This window comes from Arachis duranensis, chromosome 4, assembly GCF_000817695.3.
Source record: "Arachis duranensis cultivar V14167 chromosome 4, aradu.V14167.gnm2.J7QH, whole genome shotgun sequence".
NCBI lineage: Eukaryota > Viridiplantae > Streptophyta > Magnoliopsida > Fabales > Fabaceae > Arachis > Arachis duranensis.
The window spans coordinates 2,050,706-2,074,532 of NC_029775.3; the positions used below are offsets into that span (position 1 = coordinate 2,050,706).

At 33.0% G+C, this 23,827-nt stretch overlaps 2 protein-coding genes across 3 annotated transcripts; both read right to left on the reverse strand.

The window, feature by feature from the left end:
* Nucleotides 1–2,839: 2,839 nt before the first annotated feature.
* On the reverse strand, nt 2,840–5,557 carry LOC107482804 (adenosylhomocysteinase). Its single transcript, XM_016103394.3, has 3 exons — nt 4,728–5,557; nt 4,010–4,274; nt 2,840–3,631 (listed from the first exon to the last, which is right to left on the reverse strand). Exons 1-3 carry the CDS (start codon nt 5,436–5,438, stop codon nt 3,150–3,152), a joined length of 1,458 nt encoding a protein of 485 aa, XP_015958880.1. The 5' UTR covers nt 5,439–5,557; the 3' UTR covers nt 2,840–3,149.
* A 1,587-nt stretch (nt 5,558–7,144) lies between these two features.
* On the reverse strand, nt 7,145–20,161 carry LOC107482803 (general transcription and DNA repair factor IIH subunit TFB1-1). Of its 2 annotated transcripts, none has more exons than XM_021139751.2 (22): nt 19,872–20,161; nt 18,009–18,112; nt 17,708–17,848; nt 16,886–16,964; nt 16,704–16,765; nt 16,504–16,564; nt 15,788–15,890; nt 15,077–15,152; nt 14,529–14,624; nt 13,794–13,838; nt 12,812–12,868; nt 12,543–12,698; nt 12,366–12,431; nt 11,188–11,311; nt 10,446–10,502; nt 10,258–10,367; nt 9,898–10,089; nt 9,593–9,706; nt 9,257–9,334; nt 8,306–8,353; nt 8,111–8,179; nt 7,145–7,399 (listed from the first exon to the last, which is right to left on the reverse strand). In XM_021139751.2, the coding sequence occupies exons 3-22, from the start codon at nt 17,786–17,788 to the stop codon at nt 7,319–7,321; spliced, it is 1,755 nt and encodes a 584-aa protein (XP_020995410.1). In that variant the 5' UTR covers nt 17,789–17,848; nt 18,009–18,112; nt 19,872–20,161; the 3' UTR covers nt 7,145–7,318. The 2 variants fall into 2 exon arrangements, with proteins under 2 accessions (XP_020995410.1, XP_015958879.1); XM_016103393.3 differs by having other exon boundaries at nt 18,009–18,147.
* Nucleotides 20,162–23,827: the final 3,666 nt, after the last annotated feature.

A 23,827-nucleotide genomic window follows, 5' to 3' on the forward strand; every position in this document is an offset into this window, starting at 1 on the left:
CTTCTGTGTCATTTTTTTCCTTCTCTTTTGTCAATGCTTTGATACTTTCTCACCTAACCGATTAGCTCATTCACTACTTACTTATTCTCATGGAGAAACTATATATTTTTGGTCACCTTCCGATAGTTTGCCATCTCTTTACACTTTTTCGCTTTTTCAGCAGTTTTTCGGCATTTTGCCATCTTTTTAGCAGTTTTTCGGCAGTTTACCACTCTTTCGATAGTTTTGTCTGCATTCCTTTGTGGCAGTTTCGTCTGCGCTTCTTTCAGACAGCGGTAGTTCCGTCTGCGGCTCTGCGCTTCCTTCAGACAGTGGCAGTTCCGTCTGCACTTTCTTCTGGCAGTTTTGTCTGCACCCGTTCTATCAATTTATGCATTTTTTTATTTCGTTATTTTAAATAAGAGTTGTCATTTGAGTTTGAGAGGGATGTCAGAATATATTAGGATCAATTAGCATTCATTAGAATTATTTAGTATATCTAAATATTTATTATAAAATATTACATCTTTATTATTACGATTATCTTAATACTTATAAATACCCTTTTATATTCTATCATTCTAGACGATTTGGACACAATTTAATAATACACAAATTCTTTCTCCAATCTAATCTCTTGTTTCTAACAACTGCATTGTCTCATTTCTCACTCTCAATACTGCCATTCTTGGATTACCTGTAAAGTGTTTTCCATAATTGTTTTTGGAGCTATGCTTGTGGATGGCTTGGTAGGAAATTCATAATTTTGGTATTCAATTTGACAATAACTTATTTAATTGTTGAGTTAATTTGTTGACAGTATTATAGCTTGTCAATTGATTACACAAGAATTGGAGTTTCGAATTTGTAAATGCAGAGTTGATAGATAGGAACGTGTTCAACGACAAACTTAAGAATTTGTGCTACTTCAATGTAGACTGAGTTTGAATCTATTGTTAGCTGCATGTAAGAGTTTAAATTGGTGTGTAGTTCGTTAATAGATTTTGTGTTTAGAATAATGTTAATTGGATATACACGTCCTAGGATAGACAGACATCCTGGTATTGTGGCTTTACTTTTGGGCGATGTAATTATAGAAAGTTTAGGGCATTGGTTATGACTAACACATCACTTGTTTGCTTAATTGATTTCCGAATCCTCAGGTTATATTTATAAATGATTTATTGGTATGAGAAACTGATGGTACAATAGTTGTTGCTGTATACTATGAAATCTTCTATCTCCTGAGTATCGTATTCACTCTCTTGCTCTGTTGTAATAGGTAGGACTTTAGATTTTTGGAAGAGTTCCTAATATTGATGTTGTCACCGCTGTCATTTTTGGATTATTTGTACTCATTGTTACAGTGATGATTGAATTTGAAAGAGTGAAAGTAGAGAATGGAGTTAAAGAAGAAGAAGAAAAATGAGGAAGAGAATCTGATAAAAATAATTTGGAGTTTAATTAGATTTGTGTCTGAGTTAATTGTTTTTTAATAAAAATTTAAAATTATATACATATTGAATTTTTAAGTATTTTTAAAAAAATTAAAATTAAAATTTATCTTCGGTTAAATTTGTTGGTATTTATTAACTTAATTATTAATAAATAAGATATTATTGTCGGATTTATCCGGGAATAAATCCGATGATAACAAATTTTAGAATTTTACCAACTAAATGTTTATATTTATCTCTAATTTCATCATTTATTAGCGGCAGACGAAAAAATTCATTGATAAATAATTATCAACAAAATTTATACCGTTGGATTTATTTTATTGCTAAATTTAATGGTATTCAAAAATTTTTTTATAGTGTGAATTAGTCAATTCAATCGGATTAATCGAGAATCAATTACCGATTTAATTTAGACAAAAAATTAGTTGACAATGAACCGATCAAAATATCAAAAAAATTAATAAAAAAATTGATTATCCGATCAAATCGGTTTGATTTTTAAAAAATTAATCAATTTAAAATAATAAAATATCAAAAAATAAAAAATTTCTAAAATATATATATATTATACATAAATATATGATTTTATTTTAATCCATTTAATCTAATTAAATCTCCGTTTTATCAGTTTAATTATCGATTCGATTTTTACGATGAGTATATTTTTTGTTGTCAAGATGATAAAGGGACCACTTTATATATCGCTCCATCCATATTTTTGTAAGGGTTAAAAGAGCACGGAGATATGCTCTATTAATCACAATAAAATGACTTAGATATCTATTAGACCTACCTAAATTTTTTCTCATAAAACATTTCCATGTTTAAATTGAGTATGATTTTCTATAACAATATATTAAAAAAATAAATGCTTTGACAAGTCAAATTCTTTGAATTCCACAAATAAGACTCATACTTCTTGTTTTTGTTTATCACCGTGGCACATGGACTCTAACTTCTGTAAGCTAACTGCACATTATTAAATATTAATATATAATAGTATTTGTTCACATATTTGTTCCTGTGAACAAATACCCAAAGTTTGGTCAATGTATTATCATGTGACTAAATGATTATAATTAAGAAATGAACTATATCAATAATTTATGGAGAGGGATATCGTCACTCTTATTTTGGTAGCGTTACCTTTTTTTTTTTCAAAAAATTTATGTAAATATAAAATGTAAAAATATTATGTATAGAATGACATTATCAAAAATTATTTTAACATTAACCTTATTCAACCGATTTTCTAATTTGGTGTTACAATATTACGCATATAAAAATAATTAATCTTTATATTCATCATTTAAATAAAAATAAATAAAAATATATTTTTTACTTTTAATGTTTGTAATATTCTTTAAAAATATTTTTAATATTTAATTTTGTCCTTAATCTTTTCTATTCATTCAATTTTGTTTTTCAATACATTATTATCTTTCAACCTGCCAAATTAACATAAATAATACAAACTATAGCTAGGCGAAAAAATAATTCTATATCAAACAGAAAACCCAACGATAAATCCTTATTCAAATCCATTTGATAGATTTTCCACTACACTTGTTCTTTCCAAATGAAACACACCCTAACAAAAATCCAACAAACTACCACTACCAAAAAAACACAAAAGAATGAAATAATAATCTAGTCCTTGGCACTTGTTGACATGAATATCATCATAATCATCATGATAATGACATGTAATTAGTACCTATAATGAGCAGGCTTATAGGGACCCTCAACAGGCACACTAATGTAATCAGCTTGATCTTTGCTAAGCCTTGTGAGTTTAGCGCCAAGCTTTCCAAGATGAAGAGAAGCAACCTTCTCATCAAGGTGTTTGGGCAAAACATAAACCTTCTTCTCATACTTGCCTGTCCCCTTCTCCTTCCAAAGTTCAAGCTGAGCAATCACTTGGTTTGTGAAAGAACACGACATCACGAAACTTGGGTGCCCTGTTGCGCACCCAAGGTTCATCAGACGCCCTTCGGCCAACACGATGATGCCGGAGTTCGTCTCCGGGAACACCCACCTGTCAGTCTGAGGCTTTATCGTGATGCGCTTCACGCCGGGGTATGTCTCAAGTCCATGCATGTCTATCTCGTTGTCGAAGTGCCCAATGTTGCAGATAATCGCATTGTTCTTCATTTTCTTCATGTGACTCACCATGATGATGTCCTTGTTACCTGAAACTCACATATTAATAATTGGAAAAGTACAGCAGTTCTATTGAAATCTGGCAAGCAAAGTCAGTAATCTCACATTGTTGGATGACATTTCACACTATTAAAATCACCAATGATAACTAATTGATGGCTACAAATCACAAAACTTAGCTACTTAGCACTCCTCTTAATAATATATCTTTTTTTAATCTAGAGGTAAATTCATATAATTCTAAAATTTTACTTCAAACATAGCTCGGATACTATTATATTTTAGCTTTCTCCTGTTACTCTTAAGTAATAGATTCAAAAGAGTGAATCTAATATAATAAATTAAATTTGGTAAAAGAGCTACCAAATAGATTTATTCACGTGAATTTAATAGTTGAAAATCAGTACCTGTGGTGGTTACAAAGATGTCAGCTTCTGAGAGGACATCCTCAAGGGTCAGGACTTGGAAGCCTTCCATGAGAGCTTGGAGGGCGCATATGGGATCGATCTCGGTCACAATGACGCGCGCCCCGGCCTGCTTCATTGCGGCGGCGCAGCCCTTTCCCACATCTCCATAGCCGGCAATCACGGCAACCTTGCCGGCGATCATGACGTCGGTGGCTCTCATCAGCCCATCAGGGAGAGAGTGACGGCAGCCGTAGAGGTTATCAAACTGTTGTCACAGATCAAACAAGTTTTATTAGACAAGTTGTCATTTTATATTCATGCCTCCAAATCAAACATAGTTAGACCAAAAAATAACAGAGGATTACAGAACATGCTATAATTTATAACTAGATGACTCCATAGAATCAAATATGATAGATTAGATTCCATGTCCCACTTGTTTCTTCTTATTAATTGTTAATATACAAACTCTGATCCTTTCATCAAACAGTTGATAGATCCAACTTCAAACCCAATATAGAAACAATTGTTGGAAGCCAGAGAAATTCCTTACATATTTAATTGATCATTTCAATAACCAAAACTAGTATCGAGAATAATTCTTGAAACAAACAATAAAAAACAAAACAAACACGTTCAGATTTATCGTAAAGTTACTACTTTTGCAATCAAACCACAGATCCAACACAATAAGAACACAAAACTGAAGATAATATACCTTGCTCTTGGTAACAGAGTCATTAACATTAATGGCAGGGAACAAGAGGGTCCCACTGGCTTGCATCTGGTACAACCTCTTGACACCGGTGGTAGTTTCCTCGGACACACCAACAAGCCTCTCTTTCATTTTATGGTACTTCTTGGGATCCGTCTTCAACCCATCTCTTATGATCGTTAACACGATCTGGAACTCCGCATTGTCCGTAGAAGACGGGTCTGGTAACTTACCCGTCTTCTCGTACTCTTCCTCGGCCTTGACTCCTTCGTGGATGAGCAGCGTGGCATCGCCACCGTCGTCCACGATGAGGTCAGGGCCACCGGAAGGTCCCCAGTCGAGGGACCTCTCGGTGCACCACCAGTACTCCTGGAGGGTCTCGCCCTTCCAGGCGAAGACGGCAGCGGAGTCGCGAGCGATGGCGGCGGCGGCGTGGTCCTGCGTGGAGAAAATGTTGCATGAGCACCAGCGGACCTCAGCGCCGAGAGCGGTGAGAGTCTCGATGAGGACAGCTGTCTGGATGGTCATGTGAAGGGAGCCGGTGATGCGGGCTCCCTTGAAGGGCTGTGATGGGCCGAATTCGGCCCGACTGGACATGAGGCCAGGCATTTCTACTTCGGCCAGCTCGATCTCGAGGCGGCCGAAGTCGGCCTGGGACATGTCCTTGACTTTGTACTCTCTACCACTGGTGGTCTTATCGACGAGTAACGCCATTGATGGAGAAGTGAGAATAGAGAATGGAGAAAGAGAGAGTGTTGTGGAGAGTGAGCGAGTAGAGTGGGGGTTGTGAGGGAGTGTATATATAGGGTTTGAATGGAAAATGGAAGATCCGTTGTTGGTGCTGAGTGACTATAAACCACCCAAAACAAACACATGCTACTACAATTGGATGGGAATGCTTTTTAATTTTTAATTTTTAATTTTTATATTATTGTAAAAAAAAAAAACTATTTATTATTATCACTCGAAATCTTCTTGTTACAACATTATTCATTACATGAAAAAACTATTTTAACCAAAATAGTTGTTATAAGTAAGACCATTTAAACATTAAAATAAAAAAATAATACATAACTTTAAAATAAAGAATATCAATAGATATATAGATGAAAGGTGCTCTTATGTCTCACTTAACTTTTGAAAAAAAAAATAGATATTGCTAATAACTTTATTTATATTTTAGAAATAAATTTCAATTTGGTAAATAACAAATGAGCTGGTATCAAAGTTTATTACAACTATTTATTGGTTTTTTGTTTGAATTGATTTATTCATTTATTTTTCTTTTGACACTAGACTAAATTTACTAAGATAATTAATATTGTATGCTAATTTTAATAAGATAAATTATTTTTAAGATGAAACTCAAGAAAATAATTTATATTTTGTTTATAAGTACAAGTACAATAAAAACAGTTAAAGAGAAAGAAAATTACTATACGTATACTAACATTTTTAATTATTAAATTAATTACATGTTATTTAATTAATATTTAATGTATATTTATATTTTAATATATATTTTGTATTAACAAAGTGAACATACCTAAATACTCAAATAGAATATAAATTCAAATAGAATTTGATTAAAATTAAAAATAAGATTATTTATTAGACTACATCCATCATGGTGAAAATCTAAAAAACAAAGAACCAAACATTATTTTAATAAATTACATCCATCATTAAAATCTTAAAAACTTTTGCAGTAGGTTTGTGACTACTTCATTGCTAGAATATTAAAAAGGATTGCAAATATAAACATTTTAGTTGTCATCATATTATTAAAAGAGAATTTCTTTGATGAAGAGTGAAAGTTTTTATTAAATTTATAAAAAAGTATGTGTATGTATAATTTTTTACTAAAATAAAATCTTTATTTTTCACCAATACTTCATTGTTCACTATAGCATCACTCACATCACTCGAACTAAAAAGACAATTGAATTGTAAAATTCTCAACTTAGTCCCTAAAAAAATCTAAAAAGATATATTAGTTTCTATAAATATCAACACTCCTAATATTTGCAAAACATAATTTTGCTCATTCTGCATAAAGACTAATTTGTCCAATATTATATACGTGACAATTAACGGTATGTGACGATTTAACAATCCACATAGGCAAATGCCGTTATCCATCATGGTGAAACTAAGATGTGGATTATACCAAAATAATTCTTTAATGACTGATTTCGTAATTAAATTTTCCTAGGAACTAAAATGTCAGACTAAACACATATTCTTCAATAAAAAGGACATGCATAAATCAATTAAATTAACCACGTTTTTCAGTTCTCATTTAATGGAAGCAGTGCTTTGACATGCAGCAGCAGTAACATAATACAACGTGTGGGAGCTAAATTCTTCTAAATGCGCAAATTTTTTTTATGTAAATTCATTTGGACTATGTAAGGAACTATGTTAATTCAGTGTTGCATGTTAACTAATAACTATATAATAAGATTCGCGCTACTACTTTAAATTTTCACCATGGTATATAGAAGAATAGCAATATGGCTTTTCATGTCTGGGCAAAATTGTCGGAATCTACACCCCTAAACTGTGTTTGGGATGATGCTGGAGAATGCCTCCTAAAAACCGTTGGGCTTCGCTCCTTTTGCGTTTCGTTTCCTAATGTCAGCATCATAATGTAATAAGGCAGCATCAAGAGCCTGCACCAAAAATGTTATCGTTTTCAAATGTCAATAAGAGGCAACAAGCAATAGGGATTTCGAAAATAGTAACAAAATACAATGAGTTAACTAGGACAATTAGGACTTTCTGCTTGTAAACGCAGGATTTAAACAATTTGGATGTAATTGTTTGAATATCGGAAAATAATTTAAAAAAAATATGATAGCATAATACATTCATCAAAAGGGGATTTTATCAGAACATTGACCACTAAGATGAAGATAGTAAAATCAAAACCTAAGTACCTAACTATAAATGTCGCAATGCTTTGACAAGAAGATTGGACAAGAAATTCTCCTAAAACTTCAATTACCTTAAGATAAAACTCTATGGGATTAGTCATTAATGAAAATACATCCTCCTATTTTTTCATGGCATTCTATTGATGAAAATACATCCAATTGAATATAAAGACAAAAGAATTAGGTGGCAAAAACAACTCTGTATGAGGGAGGGGTTGGTTGGTCGGGAAAGTGCTCGATGCTTTTCTTCTCCAAAACCTATTTATTCAATTAATGATAATAACATAATAGTTTTTTTGATGCCCCTCCCATCTTTAAAATATAATAATTAACTTGCTCAAAAACTGATTCCGCTTCTCGATTTTACTTCGTCTACTTCAGAGGCAGGACAAGCAGAAATTTAAGACCAAACAATGAAACATGGTCAAATGAGTATGGTATGGTTACCTGCTGCATAGGGTGGACAATAAGGGAAACCTGGTGCCGCAGGTCCGACTTTGCAGATACCTTTATTTCCTGGGAATCAACCAAAAAGAAAATGGGAACAGGTTAACACAAAAATTACATGTTTACTACTAATGAAACTAATACAGAGCATATATGCTAGTGGATTTCTTTTTTTTTTTTTGGCTAAATAAATACCTCGAGTTTAGAATACACTTGTGATATGGCATCCTTTAGTCTTCTGGTCTGTATTTAATTTTGACATGAACGAAACATTAGACATGATAAAATGAAATTAGGGCAATTTTTGATGAATCACTACATAAAAATAGAAGCATATGCATACAAGGGCACGTCACCATCAATGACATAAACCAATAGAAACCCTCTCATCACATCTAACTCGTAACTAATCAATCACTGTAGTGCCAATAATAATTAACTTTAGAAAAGAAAAGGAAGTAATGCTCAATGAAAGACTGATCCGAGCAGAATATTAATAAGACCAATAAAATTTATCTATTAATAATAGTCCTTGGAACCTATTTTGGAATTATTAAACATCAAGAACTCATATGACGTACATTACTTATATTACTGTTTTAACTGCTCGGTTTAGTGGTTCCTTGGCAAGACATCAAAATCTCCATTGATCAATTAAGTTAGGCCTCAATCATAAGTCCACAAGGTGAAGATAATAGTTCAGTAGTTACTATATAACATCTTATAACTAAATCTGATCAAGTGATTAAGCATGTTAGAATTTTAAACTTTAATTATAAATCATTATTAAAGCAAGCAAAATTGATTATATAATCAACCAAAATTTTGACAAAACTGATTAACCAGGACACTTATCAAGCTAATGAATATCCCATATGTCAAGGAACTTCTTACAAAGTAGGCACCAAAGTATTAGAAGAGACAAATAAATATGAAATTATAATATAATGTGCTGAAAGCACTGCTCCTTAAAATCAATGGGATGAGAGAGAGGAGGGTAGCAGGAAAAAATAAATAAAAAAATAACATTCACGACAAAATCAATTGATATACGATGAACTCAGAAAATAATTGTCTCAACATTTTTGTGGTGCAATTTGCAACAATAAATAGTTCTTAGTGAAATCACAAAAGCTCAGCATTTACCTTATTTGCAAGGTTTTGTGTTGTAATTGGATATGAAGACCAAAAATGCCTAAGCAATTCCTGACTGCAAACCCAATGCTGGAAGGAAGGAGACATCACAGAAATATAAATAAGGGCATTTAGGATAAGTGGATAACCCAAAACTAGCAATATAAATAAAACTGAAAGCCATACTACTTGAAAATAAGAACAACACATGCCACTTTCTCAAATAATAAGCAAAACTTGAAAAATTATCCCCTTATCCCTTTTCCTTCTTTTCTATCCATTTCTATTCTTTTTTTGCTTGGCATCTTCCTTTTCCAAAGACCTCAAAACTAATACGGGTTAACTTACATCTAGTAGTTTCTCCTTAGTTGAGGTGGGCAATATATCAAGGACGCTATCCTGAGAATGTTTCCCTATATGAGATTTGGTGCTTGAGATATTTTTGGTCAATTCATTAAGGACCTGAAAAGTAATAAACACCTTTCATTATTTATGACAGAATCATAGTTAAAAGGGAAGCAACAAGACAGGAGAAAATGTTGTCTTAGCATAATATAGAGTGATAAAAATATAATATGAATTTGTCAACTACTCAAAAACTTTATCTTTAAAATGAAAGAATTATGCATTATGCAACACAAATACGTCATTACCTTGAGAGCAACCTCAGGACTAAATAAAGGATCCCTTAATCCTGAAGCTTTGATCTTATATATGGAATCCCTCAGAAAGCTGTAGGCTTCCTCGGAACTCAAACTGCATTTTATTTTCTCCATTCCAGCTTGGGAATCATCCAATGCTTTTACTGCATTAACTTGTTGGGAATCAAAATAGTCACGAGGATCCTGGTAAAAAAAAAACAGACATAAAAGTCATAACAAACAACAATTATTTTAAGCCCAAAAGAAAATATTGAATTAAAGTATAATTTTATAATTTGATTATGCACTAGAACTATACGACAAAAGTACTACAATAATAATTGGCACTTAATTCTGGAGACAAAGTTGGACCTTGATGCAGAGTGGTGCAAAACGATGATCATCCTGTGCCTGAAGATCCTCAATCTGGGTCATCTTAGAAATTCTGTTATGTCTTTCATCTTCTAAAACCCCATCGGATTCTATATAGTGGATTGAATAAGAGCTTTCTCCACATGAATAGAAAGGAAATGAGCAACAAAGAAGTTAGCCAGACTAACCCTGTTTTCTCCGGGCAAGAACTTCTGCTGCTGCTCTTGGGTTTTCCATTTCTATATCTACATTTGTATTTTGAAACCCCATTCATCAGCCTAGACCATTGAGAGTAAGAAAAAAATCTAACACAAACACAATGGAATAAGGTTTGGTCCTATCCAATTCAATTAAGAGAAAATTTGAAACAGAAGAAGTTGCATACTTTCAAAACAGAAAACTTCTCCATTATATTTCCAGGGGGGAAAAACCAATCACATAGTTACTATTTATTACCGGTAGTTAAAACACAAATCTTTGTGCAGGAAGAACCTTTTTCAATTACTGTTCATGCTATTGCATCATGTTATTCATGCTACCATAGCAGAATATAACTCAGTATGGTAGGATAAGTGATGTGCACTGACAACTACATATGCTCTTATCCTATTCTATAACGAACACAATCAGATAGAAGACCAGTGGAATAAACAAAACCCTAGCTGGTGTATGTGATACAGTTTCTCTCTTGTATTTTCCCTTTTGAACAAATACCCAGAGAACATAATCAGAAACCACCTTTAATATCAGTATAGGAGTAAAGCACATTGAGAATTTGGGAATTTTTAACCATATTATGAGAAATGTTTTCTTTTATCCTCCTTATAGAGATACAATTAATATAAAAGTACAACCGGCATGCTCTATGAAAATTGACACACAATCATATTAGAAACACAGAAAATCCATAAAAGTGGGTCGAAGAATTACCTAAAGTTTTCCCTTCAAGAACAACTGCACCTTGTCTATTAAGATCTTGCAACAATGTTCTCCGATATAGAGAATTTTGAGCTTCAGATATTTCCTTGGTACCATCACGGAAGATTCCATGATCCTTCTCATTGAATAGAGAGAAAAATATTAGGACGCAGGAGAACAATGCAGCCCTTGTACTTCTTACCCAACAGCACAAAAAGATAACTATGCATGTATGGAGCACTTTTCATTAACTACTAAATGATTGGCAGCATATTATATGGAATATGAATGACTTGCTATAATGGATAATAAATGAAGACAGTTTATTATAGGTTTCGTCCAAACAGCTATAAGAATATAAGGGTAGCATATTCCCTTGAGCCTGGATTTTATTTTCTCTTATTTTGGAACAACAATTTGCAGCTCTTGCACTTCTCTTGTCTCAATACACGATCTCTCATCATTATGGAGATGTGGGTAAAGAAAGAGGATAGTTTATATTTGGCGGGGTAGATTTACCAGCGGTTGAGGCAGCAACACAGGGAACAAGTCAGTCAGGATGGCACTGGTGATCATAAGACACTGAGGAAGACAGAAAATGCACTTTCAAGCATTTTCCCAGAGTTTCCTCCATCCTTTCCCTTTTCTCTATTTCTAAGTAAACAAGATACACTTTAAGGCCCCATAGACTTTATGGCTCAAACCAACTTTGGCAACCAAGCAATGGGTATATATTTGTCTATTTCAAAATCACCAGAAAGTGAGTATTATGGGCTTCTTAATGACACTAAAATAGTGAATCCTTTAACTAACTGCCTTCTGCAACAAAATTTCAAGCAGAACTGTTGTCACTTGGTTTACATACTTTAGCAACTTCATACAAGACTAAAAGATGGCCTGAGTGAAATATATTCCCTTTGCTTGTGTGTTTCATTGTTCCCAGTCTTAAAAAATGAAGGAAAAACCCTGCTGACTATTGGTTTATATCCTTGAAACAAAACCCATGCCAACATAGTTTACTGCCAATTATCCTCTAACTAAAATAGTGGGAAAGTGTAATTGCAATTTGACAAAGAATAGCTGCAAGTTGCAAATCATTACTTTCAAATAGGGCAAACTTTGCATGAGTTATGAAATCAATGTAAGAAAACATCCTATGTGAGACTAAGGAATAGTTTCATTCACCATACAGGAAGATGAGTGTAATCATCTCCTTGATCTGCTTCCATGTCTAAAGTAGGATCAACCCGCCGAACCTGCAAATGCGGATACAAATAGCAGAAAAAAATACCGAGGTAAAAATAAACGATATTAGAAAGGAGACCCAAAAGATCATCAAGGAGAGTACAACAGAAACAAAGAAAGACCTTCTTTCGAGCTTCAATTTCCAATATCTCATCATCTTTCAAAAAAACAGCAAGATCCTCATCTTCAGCTGCCTCCGCAGCTGCTGCAACGGCATTTTTGGTACTATGGAGATATTCAGCTTTAAAATATTTGTTCCAAAAATCTACTTCACTCATCTTGAGTTTGGATACCAATGCGAAAATAAAAAGACTTGTTATCCAAAGCAACAGATAAACAAATGTAAATGATTATCAAGGAGGATATTACAAATTTTAATAACTCAACATACCTTACTAGGCACAAAATTGAGGAATGCCTGGTGAACAGCTGGTTTTAGGGCGAAAATCTGGAAAGACAATAATACAAAGAAAGTTAAGAAATAAGTCCACATGTCAAACTTTCTTCTTCTTTCTTATTTTAGTGAAAAGCAATATACAATTATATTAGAAAAATGGAGTGAAATACAAATAGAGGATAGTGATCCATCCTACCCAAACAGCCACAAATAAATAAGTCCAACTTATAGTATGTCAAGTCCAAAATGTTGCTACCCCACGCTCACATCTTAGTTGAACAGACATTCTATATGGTGCATCCTAGTCCAAGATAATCCAGAATCCCCTGAGCTTGGTTAGGAAAATTCAGCTCTATTGTTCAAAGATTTGGCATGAAAAGGATCGAACTGAACACTTAGTATACTTTTGACACAACTCACATCAATCTGACGACTCAGGGTTCTATCAACACAACTCACATGGGCAATGCATATATTTGGTTGTTTATGTACATGATATAGTTATTACTCATAATAATCATGAACGGATAATTCAGTTCAAGAAACATCTATTTCATCACTTTCTGAATAAGGATTTGGGGAACTCTAGTACTTGGTATTCAGGTGGCTCAATCTAAAAATGGTGTTGCTATATCACAAAGAAAATATGCCCTTGATATATTGGAAGAAAGTGGTCTGTTGAATTGCAAAAATGTTGGCAGCCCAATGGATCCTAATAGTAAATTGTTGCTGATCAAGGAGAGTATTATCCTGATCCAAGGAGATGTTGAAGAGTTGTAGGGAAGCTAAACTGCCTCACTATTACTAGACCAGATATTTCATATCCTATTAGTGTAGTGAGTCAGTTTATGCAGTCCCCTTGCACTGATAATTGGGATGCTATAATGCAGATTGTGAAGTATATCAAAAGACCAATATTTAAGTTGGACTGGAAAAGCCAGTTGATTGATAAAGGGAAGAGCTATATGAAGCATGCCTGATATTTTATCTCCGGTGTCAATTGAAATTTAACCTGGTTTATCTGCAAAATAAAACAAGCAAAGTAATTGATTATGATTATATATGCATACTCCTGAGGGGAAAAAAGGAATAAATAAAGCATATAGACACAATGAAATAAATAAAGGTAAGTTGAAGAGTCCAGAAAAGTCTAGAAGGATCAAAATCAGTTAGAGCTTTAAGAGATGTAACTAACATAAGTGTAGAATGTCACCTATGCCCCCTGTGGTCTAACTATATATATATATATAAACTCAGTCATCAATAACAGAATCTAATTCACATCTTCTCTTCGCTTTCTGTTTCTATCAGAAATGTTGCAATGCCATCCAAGGATGATCTGATTATTGATTTACATGACCAAAAGTAGCAGTAGTATATATCTACTCTATTCTTGTTGAAAAGTTGCAGAATCAGTATTCATCTTTCAAATACATGATTCATATATACCTAGTACTGGGAACATTTAGTTTGGGATTTCTTGAGTCCACCAATCATATTTCATGTTCTATCCAATTTTCTATTCCTCCATTCACTCATGGGAAAAGCACAAAGCCTGGCATTCAATTTGACATCAGACAAACTAAATACAAGATACAGCTACCAAATATACAGCATTCTCATAAAGACATCCAAGAATGTAGTGATCAGTGACACATCCAAGTGTAATCATAGAGATAGAGAACCAATATAAAAAGAAGCGTTATCATACCCGACCATCACTTGTAGGCTTTGTGTCGAAGATCAAAGAATTCTTAAAACCAATTTGTTGTTTTGTCTTCCTGTTTTCAACTCGATCAAGTAATTGCTGAAAAAATAATAATAATAATAATAATAATAATAATAACAACAACAACAACAACAACAATAACAATAATAATAACAACACCAATAATAAGAATAATAAAGTTGCAAAAGAAAAAATTGACTAACATCAGAAGAAGAAAATTACATTGAAAGAAAGCAAGAATAAAAACAACTGAAAAATGTAAAGGGAAAAACTAATTTGGCAAAGCTGTCCAATCCCTTTGCATATCACCTAGGGAAACCACTTAAAAAACAAGGTGCTATAGGAAAAATACATTAATAGCAAAATCCTTCACATAGTTCTTTTCCATGCATAAAAAACCTTTCATGAATCATAATATCACCCCACACCTTGTTGACCATATAAGTCTCACTAGAGTTTAAAATACAAATGCCATTTGCAAGCCTGGAAAAAATAAAAATTAACATTACATTGCACTCCAAAATATTTACCTTCTTTGTGGCCCAAAATTCTGATTCTGTCAGCTTTCCACTAGCCACAAGTTCTTTATGAAGCTTCTGCAACTTGCTGCATAAGTTGTACTTTAGCAAAATCAATAACACTGAGGGGAGCATGAATATCAGAACCAAAGATAACCCAATAGCAAGCAGAACATATTCAAATTTCCTATAATTACTAAAATGAGACCTGTTCAATACTCTGAGCCAGAGTAATTAGAGATTGTAACATTTGAAGTAAAAGCACGGTATCAAAGACAACTTGATCAAAACAGCCTCTGTAAGTTTGGATTTTAATTAAACACATTGCTACCATTTAAACCATGTTAATTCACCAGGGAAAATTTTTTTTGTGGAACAATGTAGATTTTGATAAAATAAAGAAATATATTTTTCCTTGTTACAAGATTTTAGCATCACTTCCATCTGGAAGTAATTTCAGAAAATATATGAAAGAAAAAATTCACTGATCATTGACAGATGTAAGCTCTGGAAGAGGAAACATATTGACAAGTTTCAAAGACAGCAAAAATGAAAACAAAAAAATTAAACATAAATAGAAAAAAGGAATAGGAAATTCATCAATAAAATATTGTAAAGTAGAACCATGCACACAAATAAAGAGTCCGCCATAATAAAACAAGATCACTGATAACTAACACTTTCCAGCAAAAGAATCAAAGTGCATTTTTGTAAAACAAATACCTATCTTCTTGTAATAGCTTAATTCTTTGTCCCATTTCAGCAGCACTCAATTGTTCCTCCGAAACAACTTTTGCAGCTTCTCCATGCTTGCTAAGGGCAATACCTGCTCAAACAAAGCAGACAACACATTGGAAGGCTATAGAAAACAAATAAATGAAATTGATAACTCCAAATTTGCTTCATATGATCAGATACTTTCATATTGAAAATAAAATTGGATGATGAAAATTGAGAAAAAGGAGGAAAGACACTGCAATCTTTGGAAACGTGAAATTGGTAACTGCATATGATGCATCATATTTTTTTATCTAGCAAATGTTACAAGAGTAGAAGGGGAGCCTCGGAGCAGCGGATGAGTTGTCTCCACGTGACCTCAAGGTCACGGGTTCAAGCCGTGGAAACAGCCACTGATATAATTATCAGGTTAGGCTGCGTACATTACAACCTTGGTTGCGGCCCTTTCCCGGACCCTGCGTTAAACGCGGGACGCTTGTGCACCGGGTTGCCCTTTAAATGTTACAAGAGTAATAAATATATAATGCAATCAATGTGAAGGCATAGAAACAGAATGATTTATAAATGTAGAACATAAGCTGAATGGCAGTGTGCCACAATTCAATTGTACAAAATATTAATCAATAAAGCCCTCAAAAGGACATTTAAAAGCTAAATAAAAGAAAAAAGACCTATATTGTCATTCCATGATAGAAACTTACCCACTAGTTCCCGGCAAACATGAAGATCTGAAAAGGTTTCTAATTCGAATATGTAACTTCCCTGGAACAACATTTTTAATTAGAGTTCATTCAGCATGAGAAGACATTAAAAATTTGAATACTAAGTGAACTATAGTATACAAAAAAATGGAACTACAGCAAAAGGAGTAGCAAGAGGTTAAAATAAACCAATGACACACCTGTGAATGGGTGAGGTTAAGCCATGGTGGTTTGTTGGATCCCTCTTTAGTGTGTTTATGACCTAAATTTTTTAAGCAATAAAAAGGAAAAGACATCAAGCCCAAAGAATTAAAGTTGCAAACAACATGGACAAGGAACATTCGAAAACTAACAATAACATAAAAATACGGATCATAAGTACTCTTTATAAATTTGAAGTCGACTTCAAGTTTGTTGCTTGATGTAGGATCATTGGGCTTGAAAACAAATTTTTCCTCAGTCTGCACAGAGGAAACAACATTCCAGCACAAATGATTCATTGATCTGTAGCAAACATAATTACTTCGCTACACAAATTATTTAATCAAACCTCAAATACTGTCATCACACACAAGTATAATACAATACATCAAGTGCCAACTGAGCTAGAAGCTTATCACCAAGTTTATACATAAATTACAAGACACCAACAAGACTACCATTATAAATATTAATAATAATTCACAAATTATTTGTCACTTTGGAAATTTTGGTATATTTGAAACTCACTGTACAAATAATTAATGACAGAGGGAGTAATACAACAATGAGCAACCTGATTCCACTAAATAGGATCTGTTACATCTGACAAACAATTTATTGATAATAATATAGAATCCAATTTCAATGCATTGTGACTTGTGAGTACAAAGGTATATTACACAGACACTCAATTCAATTTTATATATGGCACATCAACAGAAATGTTTAACAGTACCAAAGTGATAGTTTATATCAAACATAATCTATCAATAATGATAACCTTCTGTATCATTCTTCAAGTTATTTCAGGTCAAAATTCCAGAGGTTAAGTTTAATCATAGAATAGACCATGAGATTACAACAACAAATCTTTACCCCAGTTGGTGGGGTCAGCTACATGTATCAAAAGACAATATTGCGCACTGACATGAATCATGTCTGTACTCAGCCCACTCATGCTCAAAGTTTAATCATAGAATACACTTAAAAAGAGGAAGCATACCAATACAAGGATACCAGGAGTACCAGGGTCCTTCACAGTGGCTTTGTACTTGGCTTTCTTAACAACTTTTCCCGATGACATTCTTAGCCACACCAAAACAAAAGAATCTCAACAACAATCCAAAATTTCACCCCGATTAACCTGAATATTGAAACAGCAGCTCCAATCATCACAAACAAAAACAGAGACCTTTGTGGGAGTGTTTAGGAAAATGACTAATCAGAAGTAATGGGTTAAATTTTGCATTGATGAGAGAGAGAAGAATAAAAGTGATTCAAGGAGCTGAAGATCAATAGCATACGGGTGGGCAGAAATCACGTTGGCACGGCAGCGAGTCTGTTTTCAGCAGAAGCAAGCTGCTTCAGGAATCATGCATATTAACACTCCATAGCAAGGTTCTGAAATCTGACCCAGACATCAAACTGTTCAGGCTACCAGGTCTGCAGGTCAAAAGTTTAGAGGTCTAACCAGTTTAAACAAGGTTCATCCGGAATAACCAGATTATAATAAAATAAAATATTAAATCGTAAATCTATATTATTACTTAATAGGACAAACATTGCAGCAGATTGATAGCTTATGAGTCATCTCCTGCGGCAATTATGAATTATCCAATCTTCCTCACACTATTCTTAATTATTTTCCTCCATCATATGGTACATGTCCATGCATCATGTTTATTAATGTCATGCATCATGTTTTATTTATACACTTCCTATCCTCTTTAAAACAACATAAAAAATTCCAACCATGTGCTAGGCTAATAGGCTTTGACCAGCTACACTTTCATTGCCCAGCTGGTTTGGTCTTTTTCACATGTGCTATTTTGTGGATGTTCCGGTTAAATTACGAAGGCTAATGTTGAAAAACGTCACCCCAAATGTTGAAATCTTCTAACCTACTTGCACTTTAAACACTCAACTGTTTTCTTATAAAAAGGCAGTCCTTTAAGCTGAGAAGGGAAAAAAAGACATTTAAGAGTGTATGTTGTGTAATCTTTGTTAGAAAAGTGTGTGAAAAATCCAAATATTTTTGTCGAATCATTGCTAGATGATGTAAGAAATCTGGTGTTGAATATTATAACTCATTTTATTGCCCTTTTTTTTTACCATCTACTCATCATCATCAATATCTCATACAAACACTCCATTGTCACTCACAATGACATCGTGTATTAAGCATAGCAGAGCAATCTATTTTAGATAAAAGCATAATAAATCACAAATCATTATCATTATATTATACACATTACAAGTGAACAGAAAGTTGGTTTCTCTCATTGGTTAACATCAATAAATCAACAAGGTTTGGATGATTATGCAAATTAAAATGCCATTTTCATTTTCCTCAAGCATAGACAGAGCAAGAGTTCACTGATTAAGTAGATTTCTACCACAAACAACAAAAAGAAATTTTTTTCTCATACCTGTAGTTTTGATAGAGTGCAAAATTCTTAGCACTATAATTGTATTTCTACTTCTCAACGTTTTCAATAATGAATAATAATATTCTGTGTGATATCTTGCAATTTACAAAATTACATAGACAATAATAAAAGACAGGAATATGGTTGGTTCAACAAGCGGTCATCAATAGCATAGCCAAAAACGAGTCTCCTTACATCAACAAAAGATAAATCAAGAACCGCAAACAATCATATGCAAGACACCTATTACATTCTGTTTAATGGAAGATGGATTAGTGAACTTAAATGGCAAGCAAAACAGAAGCAAACTAAGGCCTTCACCCTTCCATTTGTCTAAAAATTAAATTCGTTCATTCTTTCATAAAGAGGCAAAATCAGAACTAATTTAATAAAAAAACATAGATAAAAAAAAGGAAATTTAAAAATTCAACTAATCCGTATTCTTAACCGATCAAGTCATCAATATTCAATAATCAATAATCAAATAATCAGAAATCAAGTATCAAGAGAGGCACAGAAAAATAGAAGAAGAAACACACCATCAATGCTCATTCCATTAGGGAAATTCTAATGCCAAAGTTCTATCGTTCCAGAAAATGACACAAAACACCATACAAAAATAAAAATAAATAAACTCAATTTACAGAAGGTGAGAACAAAATAATAAAACAAGAGACACAAATTTAGGTTCGAGAAAGAGAGAAGAAGTATGAGAAGATGAAGAACGAGAACGCATACCTAAGTTTCCGAAGTAGGCAGTATACGAGCAGAGGATAGGAGAGGAGATCGGCGATGAGCTCAAAGGTTGCGGTCTCGGTGGAGAGGCATTACGTAGCAACGACAACGGTGGAGAGAGAACCGCAGAGCAGTGGCCGCAGATGCTGGAGAAAGTAGTGGCTGCTGTTCTGTTAGTATGTGGAAGAAGGTTAGGGATTTCGAATAGTGGCCATTGGTCGGTAAAGTGACCAGAGAATCCGGTGTGCTAGTAGTGGTAGGGGTATTTTGGGATTTGTGTTTGATTTATTATTTCGAGAGAGTTAATAATCAAAAGAGAAAGTATTGGGAAGTAGAAACTAATACTAATTGTGTGAGTTAAACCCTAAAATAGTTTATGAGATTGGTGTTGTGTACTAAAATTGTTTCTGCGATTTTAATTACATTAATTACAAAGATTGAGAAAAGTGTACCATATTAGTCCCGAATTTATTTTCTATTAACGACGTGATGAAATGATTTGATGACGTGGACTGTAAGTGACACGTATCATTCTGTAATTTGGCCACGTGTAATGATATGATAATGTGGTGAACAGTGACACGTGGCATGCTGATGTGGATGGTTGTGCCACTTGTCACAATGTTATTTGGCTATGTATCCATTTGTACCATGTGTCACAACAGTATTCGTCCACGTATCATCCACTATGTCATTGTTATAGATACACCAAATTAGTCCCTCACTTTGCATTAAGTGCTTGTTTGGACGTCATTATTTTGATAAAAAAAATCTTTTTTTAAATGAAATAAGATTTTTTTAGCGAGTAGTAAAAATAAAAGCACTAGAAAAATCAGAAAAACATCTTTTTTTAAAAGATCTTTTTTCCTTAAAAAAATATGTTTTTCATGTAATAAATAAACAAAAATGTACTTTTATATTATTATATCCAAACATAATTGATATATAAAAAGATCTTTTTGCATGAGATAACCAAACATAAAATTACTTTTACTTTTCCATAAGATATTTTAAAAAAAGATAACTCGAAAAGAGTCTTAGAAGCTCATCCAAACAAGCTCTAAGTGACTCATTTTAGTCTATGAAATTGAATGCCGTGCACCAAACTAGTCCTTTCACCAATTTTTTCTCTTTTTTTTTTAAATTTAAAATTTTCAATATCTTGGATACACTAATTTTAATTCTATTTTTCATATATTATTTAAATACAAGTGCTTTCATAAAAATTTTAGTTTTAATTATATAATTTTTTTAATAATTTAACATTGGTAAATTTTGTAATATATAAGTATATTATTATAAAAAAATAATTATATTATTGATTAGATACATTTTTTTCATCAAAAAACATGTGTTTTTAATAAGAAATTAATAATTAAAATAAATTTTTTTTGTTTTTATGAAATATACGTTTTTTTATGTGTAAATGAGCTAAATTGAAGGCACTTCAAGCACCCTCGCTACCATCTCCAACCTCCGCACTCTAGATGAAAGAGGTCGGAGATGGTAATGAGAAAAGCTTGAAATGCCTTCACGTCAACTCCAAGACGGCGGTTAGGGATATCTGCAAGAGAAAAAATATTTTATAAAAGCACTGAAAGAGGTCGGAGAAATACCTTCACGTCAACTCCAAGTCAGCAATTAGGGTATTCGCAAGAGAAAAAGTATTTTATAAAAGCACTTTCATTTGAATAACATGTAAAAAATAGAATTGAAATTAATACATTAAAAATTATTGAGAATTTTGAATTTATTGAAAAAATGAGAAAAAATTTGTAAAGGGACTAATTTGGTGCACGGCATTGAATTTCAAAGACTAAAATGGGTCACTTAATGAAAAGTGAGGGACTAATTTGGTGCATCTACAATGATGACATAATGGATGACACGTGGCGACTACTGTTGCGACACGTGGCACAAACAGACACGTGGCACAAACAGACACGTGGTCAAATAACATTGTGACATATGGCACAGCCATCCACATCAGCATGCCACGTGTCACTGATCACCACATCACCATATCATTACATGTGGCCAAATCATGGAGTGACACGTGTCACTTATAGTCCATGTCATCACGTCGTTAATGAAAAATGGGTCAAGGATTAATATGATGCACTTTTCTCAATCTCAGGGACGTAATTGATGCAATTGGAATCTCAGGGACGATTTTAATGCACGACGCCAATCTCAGGGACCATTTTGGAGTTTAACTCCTAATTGTGTACCATGTGTACAATATATTAAAAAAAGATAAAATTACAAAGAATCTCGCTAGGGAGCCAGGGGTATCTGTACAATGTATACAATGAGCTAATTATTTAGCCCAATAGAGATAAATAATAAAAATCCGTCCGCATATTACTCTCAATTCAAAAATTCTTATTCAATTATTTCACATCGAATTTCAAATTTTAAATCCCCTAATTTTAAATTTTTAAAAAATCCAATTAAATATTTCAAAAAAATAACCATCCAAAATCCTAATTTACTAAAACATTTCATTCTAATACCCTCATCTTTTTCAACCAGCGGCTACCCCTTCATCAATAATTATCCCACTCCACCTTCACTGTTCTGCTTGCCACACGCCATTCACCTTAGTAAAAATAACCATCGACTCAAGAATAAAAATAATCATCTGCATACCTAATGAATTGAACATCTAACATATTTTAATTATATATAACTAAACTCATTCCAGTCAAAATAATCATCTACATAAAAATTAAAATAATCATTTGCATACCTACTAAAATGACCATCCTAAATTGACCATTAAATACATTAAAATATTTCATTTACATTAAAAATAAACATCTCATTTACATGCATATATAAAACTTCCGCTGCATACTGTCTCCCAAAAAAGAATTCCTTCCGATTGGTTGCTTCAAAGGAAGTGTCACAGCAAGTACGTCTACGTAAAGGACTTTCGAAGATACCAATATTTTGCTTCTTGGCATTTTTCTTCTTTGGCTTTTGCCTAAAGCACCACAGCATGAAAATACAAACGCCTAACAAAATAAATATCAAAAGACCAGCACCAGCATTCCAAATGATATTCTTAGTCATAAATGACTTCCTAACATTTACAAGCATTGATGCAATTGGAATAGAAGGACTATTTGCTACTCTTCACGGTGATTTCCCAAGAGATGGAGCCATAGCTGCAGGTGATGGGGCTTCGGTGCAGCACCGATGAGAGAGGATGGAGAGGGAGAGAGAGAAGGAAGACGTATTTTGAAATTTTTATTTGTTTTGTATTTAAAATTAGAAATAATTTTGTAATTAATTAATTTAATTATCATTAATTAATATTAATTTCAAAAATACTCCTATTGTACACATTGTACAATAATTACATTGGCTCCTCATACTTTCTCAAATTACAATTAAAAATTAAATCATTAATTAATTATTTAATTTCAAATTTTAAAATTTGAAAAATTAGAATTAGTATTTAAAGTTTTAAACACATTCACATTACGTATGGACGTACGGTTATTTCTAATTTTACCGTAACCTTCAATACACGTTCAAAATTCACCGTCGTCTTCTTCCCGCCGCATCCTCTCATTGACACCGTCTTCACCCCGGCCAGTCAACCCGACGTGCCTCACCCTCCGACACTCAGTCTAACGTTGCTGCCGCTTTTTCGCGCGCCTCTCTATCTCTATTTTTGTTTTTAAGGAATAAATTAATTAAATTTGTCTCTAAAAGATAAAAAACCTAATCATATTAGTCCTTATCATCTCTTTAACTGAGATGACTATTACTCATTGATGCGGTTCTTTGTTAACTGTTAACATGCCAGCCGCTTAGTATTACCTTTTTATTACTGACAAGATAAGGGTGTTTTTTATTTGCGTTTTTTTTAATATTTTTTGTTTTTTAAATTTTGTAAAAAAAATAAAAACAGTAAAAATAATAAAATTTTATTTTTTATTTTTATT